At 35.1% G+C, this 13,632-nt stretch overlaps 1 protein-coding gene across 1 annotated transcript in view; it reads right to left on the bottom strand.

Moving 5' to 3' along the window:
* Window positions 1-9,964: 9,964 nt before the first annotated feature.
* Window positions 9,965-13,632, bottom strand: part of LOC145332475 (uncharacterized) — a 57,770-nt gene continuing 54,102 nt past the window's right edge. Inside the window, exons 13-14 of the mRNA XM_080177476.1 lie at window positions 11,565-13,346; window positions 9,965-10,631 (exon numbers count right to left, since the gene is read on the bottom strand). Of these exons, the coding sequence (XP_080033602.1) occupies window positions 11,566-13,346 (1,781 nt within the window). The 3' untranslated portion in view covers window positions 9,965-10,631; window position 11,565. The remainder of the gene's footprint in view (window positions 10,632-11,564; window positions 13,347-13,632) is intronic.

Here is a 13,632-nt window from a genome sequence, read left to right as displayed (position 1 = left end):
AAAAAATGAATAAGTCCCCCCGCAGGGTTGCTTGTAAGGGGAAAAATTTTTGAAAAAAATAACATGGTCTCAAATGATTCCAAATTGCCTAATTCGGCGAGAAATGCAATAAAAATTTTTTTTTTGTGGCGGCGGAAAACGGCGGCGGACGGCGGGAGCGGCGGTCCCGCCGCCGTTTTTTTTAATGATACCACTAGTTGGGGTAATTAGTGACCCAGCCCAAAAGATTTCATCCAATTATCTCTAAAACTAAGGGAGTAGCATCCAAAATAAAATTGCTGGTATGTCGTGTGACGAGTCACCACATTTCCCCCCCCCCCTTTGTCTTTGAAAGCCCCAAAGTCTTTTAAATAAGTAAATAAGAAACACACAAAAAAAGTTAAATTGAAAATAAATTTGAGTTAATCTCACGTATACAATAAGATAATATAATAGCATTTATCATAAGGGCACTCTAATAGCTTCTGCTGGAAGCAGTCACAGTGATTCAATTAGGGTATTGGATACTTATATAGATGATCTTTATCTAAAAATTACTATAAGTTCACTTTTGAAGGACGACAAAAAAACTATCATATATTATAAAGATGTAAGTTTTTTTGTCCGTAGCTTAAGATTTCTATAATTACTGAAACGATTGGGTTCTCCATTTTAAGCTAAAATGTATTTCAGATCCAAGTCTTGAATTTTTTATTTTATTTGCTTCCCTTCTAGAAAATTCAATTGATTAAATCAAAAGGTATAATAAAAATGTTATTTATTGACAATGCCTGCGAGAATGCCAAATGTTTGAACATGTAAACTTACCTATCCTTAATGTACCAGGCGGACATTAATTAAATTCTATCCTAAGTGTCATAAATCTTGTAATCAATGGAGGTGTTTCTTTCAAACAACAAATGTTTTTGGGAATTAATCTTTGTTGAACTAAAATGATAGCATTTCAAAAGCATTTAATAAAGTTGTTAGTTTAAATGTTATTGATTGAGCCGAGGATATATCTTTTTATCTAAAGTAGTGTTAACCACCCTCAAACTTAAAAACCCTCATTTTAACCCATCAAAATTGAAAAAATGATTACTCTCCCGCCCCCCCCCCCCCAAAAAAAAAAACCCAAACCTTCGAACCTCCTGTCAATGTGTTTTGCTAACTGCTAGACCGATACGGTTCTTTTATACAATTAAGCTTCAAATAGGTCCTGGGAAGTTTTTTAACCATATTGGGAGAGAAAACATTCACTTTTCTAAGAAAATTTGCCCCGTTTCCAAAATGTAGGTTCGTGTAGGTAGGGTCGACCCCACCACCCTTTTCTAAAGTACCCCTAGAGGCATCTATGGGCGTATACTATTTAATGTAAGATAATAAACAACATTCAATATTCATTTGCTGTTTTACTATATTATAAAACCACTAGACTACCTCTAGAGAAGGTAAGGTAAGAAATTGTATGGGTGATAATTAATTTTACCACCGTATAGCACATGCATGCTTAGTTATATACTTATTTCCAAGTATTTCAATTTTCTTATAGCTAGTTTGGATGTAAATCAGTCTTATAATAATCCGATGGTTCCTTTTAAAAGAGATGCTTTTCTATAATTAGGGTCCGTCCGTACAACCATCTTTATGTACTTAACGGATATAAATTATCGTTGATTTAAGCATGTTAGAATTGCCCTATCAATTTCAAACTTTGCATGTTCATTCCTGTAACAGCTAGGTACGATTTAGAAAGCGTAGCAACTCTATAATCATAATAAAAAGACCATTATACAATCAATTTATAAAAAATGCTGATATTTCATTGATATTCATAGCAATATTTTTTTTTATATAATTATCCTATTCATCTGGTTTTTGGAACAATGATCCCTAGGACTAAAAGGTACAAGATTATAAATAATGCATCTCAATAATCAATCAAATTTCAATAAAGGTATCCAACCAAACGATTAACGGTTAACGATATTGGGCTTGGATTGCACCAATATCGTTTTTTGGGTAACTCAGAAAACGCCCATCTCAAAAAACGCCTTTTTCATAAAATGCCTACTAAAATTATCTTGTAGGTATCGTGAATATTGTACAATATGTACATTATAATTTTTTGAGATAGGCGTTTTCTAAGATGACCTATTTCTTTTTTATGGTTGTGGGAGGGAGGGGGTGGTGGTTGAGGTTAATCATATTTTCAAAAAAAGGGGTGGATAATACCCTTTTTACTTGGGCGTCCTTTATAACATAACAATTTAATTGCGAATTGATAATTCACGAGAAATTAAGAGGACAACTTGACAACCTTGCTTTCATGTCTGACGACCATGATAATTAATTTTACCTAAACATAACAAGATTATGAATTATTACTATAATTAGCAAAACCTTTACCAGGTTTTTTATTATTTTTTTCTTATCGCGAAAAGGGGGTATCAACTCATTCCTTGCAATTAGAATTTAAAGTCCTGCCTTCCCCTTCTCTATCCTCTCATGAAATACTCTTTTCTGGCAAAACCCTGTGCGTGTCACTTCAGGTTTGACTTGAACAAACCCAGGGATAAGGGATAGGAAACCTGGCCATAAATTAGGTCTCGGCCTGGTTTTGAAAGGGATCATGCAACTTTTACCATTTGCCTAATTTAATGACCTTACTGGCGGACGGCTAATATTGGCTACCGCTCTAAACCAATAGTGTTCTGTGATTTGGTCTTGTTTTGTATCAACCAATCACCAATTGGCGGAGCCAATTGGTGATTGGTTGATACAAAACAAGCCCAAATCACAGATGGCGGAAATTTTAGAAGCAGACAATTCTAGAAAAAATAATGATTTCGTCTGCTCCGAAAAAATAAATATAAATGGTGTTAGATCACATTAGTTTAATTATTAAATCTGCTTAGAGTTAAACATTAAAAAAGGGCCATATAGAAAAAACAAAAATAACGGGATTATATTTTTGGAAAGAAGGTAGCTACGAATTTGCATTTGGTAGTTTATAAATTAGATGTTGTATTTTGAATTTTAAAAATTTAGTACGGAATTGTATCAACACCTTAACCCTAATTTTTGTACAATACAACACAGTACAGATATATCATTACTTTATAGTATCCAAAGAACTTGATAGAATGTTACCCAAGTGCATATTTATTTATATATTTTGAATTTTAATTAGCAATGAAATTTTCAAATAAAATTTTTACTCATTAATAAAAATGCAAATAATACAAACTAAAATCTGTCTGAGGGAAACCCAACGATAGCTTTCTGACAGTTCAAATTACCAAAGTAAAAGATAAAAAATTTTGGGAGAGAAAAAACTTCATTTTAACAAAAGCCATTAATATATAGGTTTATAAAAAGTTATGTTTTTTACTTTAAACTAGCTACCTGAATTTGATTCTATACTTTATCTACACACACACACACAGCTTTTTCATTAGCATTTTATACGAACCACTGCGCTATCCCAAAACTGGTTTATTAGGCTAGAAATAGGCCTAGGCTTGAAATAGGCCTGAAATAATATTTTCCTACGTTTCCCATCCCTTATCCCTGAACAAACCGTCTTAAGTACTTTCAGATAGAACCCATAATGTTAAGTGTTTTTGATGGGGCATTAGAGACCTTTCTATAGAATTAGCCACCTTACCCAGGTTTCTAACACAATCCTTGCCAATTTGGCATAAAAAAGAAAGACTTATTAAACATTGCGAACTAAAAATGGCTAAGCCTCATGTCTCATTGTTTGATGGGTCTTTCTTTTTTTTTTATGCCAAATAGGCAAGGACGGAGTTAGATACTTGTAAAGGTGATTACTTGCCCCATCAAAAGGTTTACCTTTCTACAGATAGGCTGGCCAATCCGCTTCTAGTCAATTTTGATTTAAAAAGATCCTGACAGTGTCAAAGAGATGTATTGTAAGTAATATTTTCTTCCGAAACTTCTATAATAAAAATATCTTTATAGAAAGACAAGGATATAATAAGAGTTTTCATACAGTTTTAAGATTAAATCCAGTTTTGCTTGCCCCGAGTAGCCGAAGGCCCGTCCTAACAAAACTAGTTTTTAATTTTTAAAAAATATTCGTTGGAAAATGACTGTGATACTGTACTACAGATGGTTTTTCAGTTTAGATGAGAACCGGTTCTAATCCGGTGGATATTAATCAATTTCAAGGCCATACTGGAATTTAGATTTTTACCCAAGTATAAAAAATTACAAAGTTTAGCTGTCCTACTTTGGTTAATGTGTGCGGTACATTATGTGTTTACTTGTTTTAAACTTTACATATTTTCAATTGTTACCTGAAACCCCTTGTAAAACATACAATAATACATATAAACGATAAATTAGGTAGCTTATTTACACTATATTTTCGAAGAAGCCGGGATCAAAGACCATAAAAATAGTTTAAAACCATCTCAATACTTAGATCTAGAAAAAAAATTGCATAAAACCACCGCTTTACATATGTGAAGCATACCAAAATGAAAAAAATCAATTAGAGTAGTTAAAAAAAAACAGTTTTCTTATTTAATTTAGGGTCTTTATATTCGGAGGTATAATGGAGGTCAGAAAATTAGCCAATTAGCTACCGGATAAGAAAACCTTACTACTTTATATTATACTTTATTATAAGGATTATAGGATAGGATGGGATATAATTTGAATTGTAAACTGAACCTCTTGTAAAACATAAGACAATAGCCTTCTTTTTTTAGTATCAGTCGAGAAAATAATGTTTTCCTCATGGCCGTACTAACATACAGACGGACAGTAGTACATTGTTAGTTTAAGAGAAGCTTTACTACTTAAAAGATAATTATATTTCTAGTATGGCTTCGAACTCGATTAATGTCCCCTGGATTAGAACCGATTCTAAGCTATACTGAAAAATCTAATATAGCATCGTATCACAAACACTTTTTCACGTCTATATTTTTGGGATCTACTGCAGTTCACGGTAAAATATTGCTGGTAACGAATATTGCTAAAAAATTATGAATTTAAAAGGCTGCTAGCTGCCAAACGGCTAAACGTACAGATCATGCCCGCACACTGTTTTAGGCGGCATATGAAGGCCTACAAATAATCTGGAATAGCCATAAATCAATAATGCATAACTTTCTCGCAGTGCAGAGAAATGCGCGAAAAAGGCCTATTTTACGCGTTTTTTCATCAGTGAAGCTTTCCCTGTGCATCGTTGGTTCTTGGCTATTCCAGATTATTTGTAGGCCTTCTTATACCGCTTAAAATGGTGTGCGGGTAAGATCTGTACGTTCAGCTGTTTGGCAGCTAGCAGCCTTTAAAATTCATAGATTTTTGGCAATATTCGTTACCAGCAATATTTTACCGTGAACTGCAGTAGATCCGATTTTTGTTTTAATTGTTTTGTAATATTTTACTGTTTTTAAAAAATTACTTGAATGAAATATCTAGTGTTTGTATTCTATGTTTATAATGTAGAACATAACTAGCTAAGAAAGTATGAAATATTAATAAGGTTTACTGGAAACATTGGACCAAGTGCCGGTCACGCTAAAATATTCCTGGGATCGATTATCTCAATAATCTTTGAGTTTGAAAGGGTGCTAGCGGCCAAACGTGTGAACGTAATGTTAATGTTAATGTCGTGTGGGTGAGTTGCACCTGGACTGAACAGTCAACTTGTCAACTCAAGGCCAGACTCTTGGTTCTTCACCTAATACCCGTGGTACAGTGAATTGCAGACAACCAACCCTTTGATTGCACGATCTTTGTCTGGAGATCCCAACTGTGCATGGTAGTGAGTTGCGCCTGTTTGGGGCCAAGGCATTCCCCCTACTCAAACTCTTTGATGTCCTGTGCCGAACAGAGCAAGTAGGTACCATTTTTAACGTCTTTGGTAGACGTGTGAACGTAACTTACATTGCTCTTCAATGCGCTAAAAATCTTGTTTTATGCGCGTTTTCTTCAGTCAAGCCTTTCATGTACGTTATTAAACCATGGATATTCTGGATTATTGAGCCGTTATAACGATGTGCTGCGGGCATAACATATATGTTTGTTCAGCTGTTTGGAGATAATCGATACCAGGAACATTTTACCGTGACCTGCACCAGATCCTGAACATTCACCTAGTTTAAACTGGAAAATGAATTTGCTAAATGGGTAAGAATCAGGGATCTTAAGGGATAAGACAATGGCCGATAATTTGATGTACAACCCCAATTATAATTCACAAAATTTTCATTTTAAAATTATTGTTGACACTACTTTTTGTACAACCTTTTCAAGAATTAACGTTTTTAAGCCAATTAATGAAAGAAATGGGGGGGGGGGGGGCGGGGGGGGGCAGTATAGCTTACAGTCCAATGTCCCTTCCCTGACTTGCAAGATAGAACAAAGAAGGGAAATTTAATATAAAAAATCAATTTCTTTGACCAAGTTTGAACTTTATTATTTGAGTTCAGGATAGGTTAGGTTACATTGGTTGCAGTATACCCCTGCATTGTGAAGACAACTTAGGTATAGGCCCCACAGGTCTAGAACCCACCGCAGGGGTTAAGCATAGAAAAACGTCGACTTTAATTTCAATCTATTTAAAAATAAGAGAAGGGGGTTTAGTGCTCGACAAGCTTTTTGGAGGAAAGCTCTTTTGTTAATCAAATATGATTTTAAACGATTTTGATAAGGGCATTCATTGTTCTCTTTCTTTTTTTCAGAATACTTTTTCCTAAAAGTACAAGTACAATTTGTAGGTGTAAGAGGATTTGGTTTTATTAACAAAGCTTCTCTATAATTCTTGTACTTCTAAACTAAATATTTTGTCGAAGAAGTAATCCTTGTATTTGAAGTAATAGCTTTTCTTTTTCAAATAAGTAGCCTGCTTGTTGTTAGCAAAGCTGTTCTGTAAATAAATTTGTCGGACCGTAAGATTGTACTCGGCTATTATTAAAGATAGATGATTGATTTTTCTATTTAATAATACAAATCAATGGGTATAGTCCAATTCGTGGTAACGCTCCTTAAGGGGCGATTCGTCATATTTTCAAATAGCTTTTCTCCTATTTCTAGATACTTCGGCGTGCTCTAACCTTGCGGGGCAATCACCTAACCTAACGTAAAGTAACCTATAAAAAGCTAATGTAAAAATACGATATATCGCCCCTTAAGAAGCGTTGCCACGAAATGGACTATATCCAAATCAATTTGTCTGTCGGTCTGCCTGTTTGTAACGCTCTAGAATGAATCAAATTAGTATAGGGAATATTTTTTAGTAGCGAAGCTACTCTATAATTCACTTTGTCCGTCCGTCAGTCAGTCAGTCCGTCAGTCCGTCAGTCCGTAACGCTATGGGGGAAATGGGATTTACTCAGCTCCTATAAAAGATAGAATGCTAAAATTTTTTGACAACATTCCCATTATTAAGGAGCACAATTGACTATAAAACATCATTTGCGGTCAGACCGATTTTTAGCAGGTTTTAGGCTATTTTTATATTTTTCACATTTTTCTCCATATCTTCAGTGTTTATGGTCCGATTTTCAAAATTTTTTCAGTTACAGATATCAAAATTAAATTTCCTGTCGTTTAAAGAAACAATCATGAAGGCCAGACTGCCTTTTTAGCAGGTTTTAGGCTATTTTTATATTTTTCACATTTTTCTCCATATCTTCAGTGTATGGTCCGATTTTCAAAATTTTTTCAGTTATAGATATCAAAATTAAATTTCCCGTCTTTTAAAGAAGACAACCATGACGGCCAGACTGCCTTTTTAGCAGGTTTTAGGCTATTTTTATATTTTTCACATTTTTCTCCATGTCTTCAGTGTTTATAGTCCGATTTTCAAAATGTTTTCAGTTATTGATATCAAAATGAAATTTCCCGTCTTTTAAAGAAAACAACTATGACAACCAGACTGCCTTTTAGCAGGTTTTAGGCTATTTTTACATCTTTCACATCTTTCTCCATATTTTCAGTGTATATGGTCCGATTTTCCTAATTTTTTAGGTTAAGGATATAAAAATTAATTTTTTTTCGTTTTAAGAAAACAACCATGGCGGCCAGACTGCCTTTTATCAGGTTTTTGGCTATTTTTATATGTTTTACATATTTCCCAAGATCTTTGTTATTTTGATCCAATTTTCAAACTTTTATGGGATATCAGTATCAAAATAATTTTTCCCATTGTTATGAGCATCTTTAATATAATTTACTTTGACCATCGTCATCATACAAAATAAAACAAGGTTTCATATTTATTTTATCCAATAAATCTATTCTTGATTTTAGTAAAAACCTTTTAAATCTACCTGTACGTATTCCCATCTACGATTTTTTGTGCTTCGCTACTTATGGATGTTGTCATCCTTGTTTTGTTATGAAATAAAGGATGTTGATTCTGTGTAAAAAATACTATATAGTTTGCTACGTCCGTCTGTCTGTCTGCTTTGCTGTGTTTGAAATAGAAGGTGAATTGTAACTGCTAGGTGCTAGGGTATTAACTTTTTAAATTTCGTGTATAAACCATTAAATCAGGGATCTTAAGGGATAAGACAATGAACTATTCCTATTTGTATACTTTCCCTGCTGCAGATTAAAATTATAGGTTGAAAAGTTTTGATACTTCTAGTTTGAAACAGCTAATAAAGTTTTAACATAAGTATCCAAAGTTTTTAGACAAACCAATGAGAGAACGTGTTTATAAAACTTTGGTTACTTACAAATATAACAGTCCAATGTTCCCAGCCCATCATTAATGAACTTACTTTAATATCTACTAGCGGCTACGCCCCTAGAGGTCTTTATTTTTTATATTTAAAATATGTCTATGTTGCGTTTGACGTTTATGTTTGCGTGGAACTCTCTTTCTAAAATCGAGAACGTAAAAAAGATTTTGATTTTTTGTAATTTCTCTTGGGAGGGTGGTGCTACCCTCCCCCAAAATAGTTAAAAACCTTCCCGGGACATATGAGAATCTACCCTGTTAAGGAGAACCCGATCGGTTCAGCGGTTAGCGAGATCGTTCGGTACAGACACATAGACAAACAAACATCCTGTTACTTTAGTATAAGAATGAGCTTCGCTATTTATGGATGTTGTCATCCTTTCATTTTCTACTTATATAATGTATAAAACTACAAATAAAGATTAGAATTCCCCTGATACAAGGTTTTAGAACATTGAGAATAAGATCTCAACTTTAGGTAAAAATATATTTTAACTTTTTATATATGTATGTATCTATCCTTTTAGGTGAATATTATTAATTTTACAAACTATGTTTTTTTAAAAGATTGTACAGCTTTTGAGTACTTGAATCACCGCAGGGATAGACCAAGGGAAAAATATCCTCACCTATATTAATATTAAAATTAAGTTTTTTAAAGTTAATTTTTGTTGACTTAGAGAAGAGTTTATTGTATAAAAGAAATAATGCACTATGAAACATATACCGATAAATTTTTGATCTTTCACGGGATCGTGTCCCCCCTTTTAGATATTCTTTTGGGACGTAATTGTTAGCCTCCTTCTGACCTTCATCGGTAAGTTTTAACTCTTATTTTATTTTTTAAACCAGGGCTCGGCAGTCGCGCGCCAGCCACGACTAAGCCGCAAATTTGAACCCGTTTGGATGCTTAGAAATTTTTTCTAAAAATGGGATTGTCATATTAGGGTCATACAAAAATGATATAAACTATGAAGGGGGTTGTAACTTAGGGATCTAAAGGGATAAGACAATGGCCGATAAACTGATGTACAGCCCCAGTGATGACATAAAAAATAACCTTTTCTGTAGATTAAAGTTAGCTGTTGAAACATTTAAACACACAACTTATTGTACAAACCAATCTCTATAGTCTCCAAAGTTGTTAAGCCAACGAAATAGTTAACGTTTTTTTAAACTTTGAGGACTAGTGTAATAAACAGCCCATTGTCCCCTTTCTCTCTGGTTTTAACTGAAATTTAAGAACTAACTTGATTTTACTAAATGTTATTTATTTCTTACAAACTAAACCTTAAAATCTAATACATTATATTACAATAAAAATACAAAAAAAACAGTTATAAAAATATAAAATTTTACATATAAAATAAGTACATGCATAAAAAGGCAACTATATACTGAGATCGCATCAACCTTACAAACTAGGGGTCCCTTACAAACTAAATTTTATCGCCAATAAGTTGTTTCATATCACAGATTATCTGACTAAGACAGTAAAAGCATAAACAAACGATATAAGGAGAAGCTTTGCTGCTTCAAATAAAAAAATAACAAAAAAAATTGTTTTTATGGTATCAACAAAATGCATAAATTATGCAAGAATAAAAGATGAATAAAATATAAAATTATTGTACTATATCATGTACTCTCACTTAAGTTTGGAGTAAAATATAAAAATTAAATAAAAAAGTATGTATATAAACAATAATATAAAGATGATTTTTCAATAAAGAATTGTGAACATAGTTTTGACTATACGGCAGTGACAATTATAAAATGGTAACGAAATACATTATTAGAATTGTATAACTAAAATAATAAAAATATAGCATTAAATAGAAATTTTCTCACTAATTTTATTTGTTAAATTCCAGTCTTTTAACTCGCTGGTAAAATTAGGTTTTATTTTGAATATCACAACCTGAAAAAAGATAGATATATAATTTAATTAAACTTCTGTGAATAATCTGAAAAAGAATTTTTTTAATGAATCATATTCAGAAAATGTAATTAGATTCTACATATAGGTACAATTAAATAAATAAAGAATCTTTTTTTTTTATTTAGAATATTTTTAGAAGTTTAAATTAATTTTAAAGTTTGGGCCGACACCGCGTCATAACTAAAGACGTTAAAAATGGTTCCTAATGCTGCTTTGTCTTGTGCGCGACATAAATAGTAAGTGTAGGGGGAATGCCTTGGCCTATAACAGGCGCAACTCACTACCATGCACAGTTAGGACTGCTCAGACAAAGGTCGTGCAATCAAAGGGTTGGTTGTCTGATGGATGTTACTTAACCTAATATCCTTGGGTGTTAGAGTACCGCATCCCATACACGTGGATGATGCTCTGGATTCTCTATATAATCACTTAAAATCGAAGGAGAATCCCGCCCTTAATAGGTAATGGTAAAAACAGACCTTAAAAAACTATACATAACCTATATATTTTATAAAATTATTGCAATTTGTGTTAAACCTTTAAATATAAAAATTATCTAAGTTAAAACTTATAGATAAATTGTGGAAGTTTAGCATTAGTAAATTTATAGTTATCTTATCTTAAACCACTGCACTTATTAGTTTGGTTATTGGCAAAGTATGAAAACCTTTATTTGATTGTTCTTTTTTTTTCAAAACAATCTTAATTTGTTTTTGATGTGATACTTATGGTCATGATAATTGTGAGTTTTTTCCGAAATCTGTTAAAAGAAGAAACTTTTTTAGTGCCTATAAAGAGCTATAAAAAGTAATGGATTATTTTAATATGACGTAATTCAGGATACTTTTTCATTTTTAAATTAATCCCCCTTTTTATAGTCACTATAAAAAGCTTCTAAAAATAAATGCTCACCTTAGAAGAAGCAAACTTGTCCAACCTCAATCTTGAACTTCTGTCCAGGTCTACCCGCATCTTCAACCTTGATATCCACCACAGGCAGCCGAGTCGGCTTCGAGGACTCAATCTTGAAGACACTCTTGTTCCATTCCCCATTTCTGTTGGTGCATCCATCCTCCAGGACATCATACTTGAACCTGCCTCTGGCCTTGATCTCAAGATCATTCCATGACATGAATGTCAAGGATTTTCTGAAGTTTCCAGGTCGGCTCTCGTAGGCCCAGGAGTTGAGGCAGTGGTAGGTAAGAGTCTGTTCAGCCTTGTCGGATAACAGCTGGATGAAGCTCAGCTGGTTGCTGTCAGCCTTGTAGTTGATGTCATAATAGTTTTCCTCTCCAACCCAGACTTCCTTGTCTTGTGTCACAATGTTGATCTCATTTGACATTTCCGGCTTTGCTTGTACACATGTGGCCTTGTTCTCCATGTCACAATACACAAGAATGGCATCCTTGGGATCTGCACCGTTGGGATCAATCCAGTATTCACCGCTCTCCTTGTCAGGGAAAGATGTCTTGAGGTCTTTACATGTCTTGGCAGGAGAATTCTTACCACCATCAGGCTTCTTGAATTCTTCGAATGACTCCTTCAATCTCTTGTAAGCTCTGATGACAAGATTCTTTTTGTCTTCATCTGACAATTCAGGACCAAACATTCTAGCAGGTTCATCAGCACTAAGAGGATCAGGTCCCTTGGATGTTCCTTGTCCCAACATGGCGGCAAGTGCAGCAGCATCGTAACCTGATGATTCTCCAGGTGGACCGGGAGGACCAGGTGGTCCAAGTTCTCCAGGAGGACCTCTCTTACCTTCTTCACCAGAGGGCCCTCTAGGTCCAGGAGCGCCCATTAAACCAGGTGGACCCATAGAGCCATCAAGACCTGGAGGTCCTCTGGATCCAGGAGTACCCGGCTCTCCGTTTGTTCCAGGGTTGCCAGGAGGTCCCTTGTCTCCCTGAGGTCCCATTGGGCCAGGCAAACCTTGCAAACCAATCAAACCGCGATGACCCTTGCTTCCCTTTGGTCCCATCTGTCCAAGTTCTCCAGGAGGTCCCTGAAGACCAGGAGGTCCAGGCTTACCAACCATACCAGGAGGTCCGACAACACCAGCAGGACCAGTTTCTCCACGTTCTCCTCTAGTACCAGTAGGTCCGGGTGGTCCAGTTTTGCCGGGAGGTCCAGGCAGACCAGGAGCACCAGGCGGTCCCATCATACCAGCTGATCCAGGAGGTCCCTTGTCACCAGGCCTTCCACCCAGACCAGGAGGACCTTGGCTACCAGGCGACCCTTCCTCTCCTCTTTCACCTCTCTGGCCCATAGGTCCAGGTGGTCCTTGTAAACCAGGTGGTCCAGATGGTCCTTCCTTGCCAGGTGGTCCAGATTCTCCGCGTTCTCCTTGAGCTCCCATTGGTCCTCTAGCACCGACAGGTCCAGTAGGTCCAGGCAGACCAGGTGATCCTCTGTCTCCGGGTGGTCCATTGGATCCTAGAGGTCCTTGAGGTCCAGGTGGACCATCAGCACCGACAGATCCCTTTTGTCCTTCAGGTCCAGGCATACCTTGGGCTCCAGGGGGACCGCGATTTCCAGGCGGTCCTCTCAGGCCACCAGCTCCCTTGATACCAGGTAATCCAGCGGGTCCAGGTGGGCCTTGCTTTCCGTTGTCTCCAGGCATTCCAGGTTCTCCGGGACGACCAGGGGGACCCATAGATCCACCCTCTCCTCTTGGTCCAGGCTCTCCTCTTGCTCCCTAATTATTCCAGTTTATATAAACAATTATCATAAGATTAGATAATAAAAAGTTAATATCAACCAGTAGAAATTGAAAGAAAAAAAAATTAAGCAAAGTGTATTCTATAATGATTTTGCTTTTTAACAAACATGATAGAAAGCGACAATATCATTTAAAGACTTTGGTATTTAAATGATTTGGTAATGATTATTATTAAGATATAACGCTTTTCTCCATAAATTGAATATCAAAGATAATTGATATGACCTATTATTTTTAAATGCCATACAAGTTATTTAA

This window comes from Acartia tonsa, chromosome 11 (genome assembly GCF_053477335.1).
Source record: "Acartia tonsa isolate MP-2025a chromosome 11, ASM5347733v1, whole genome shotgun sequence".
Taxonomy (NCBI): domain Eukaryota; kingdom Metazoa; phylum Arthropoda; class Copepoda; order Calanoida; family Acartiidae; genus Acartia; species Acartia tonsa.
The sequence above is the reverse complement of the archived record's forward strand: the minus strand, read 5'-3'. Positions and strand labels throughout refer to the sequence as shown.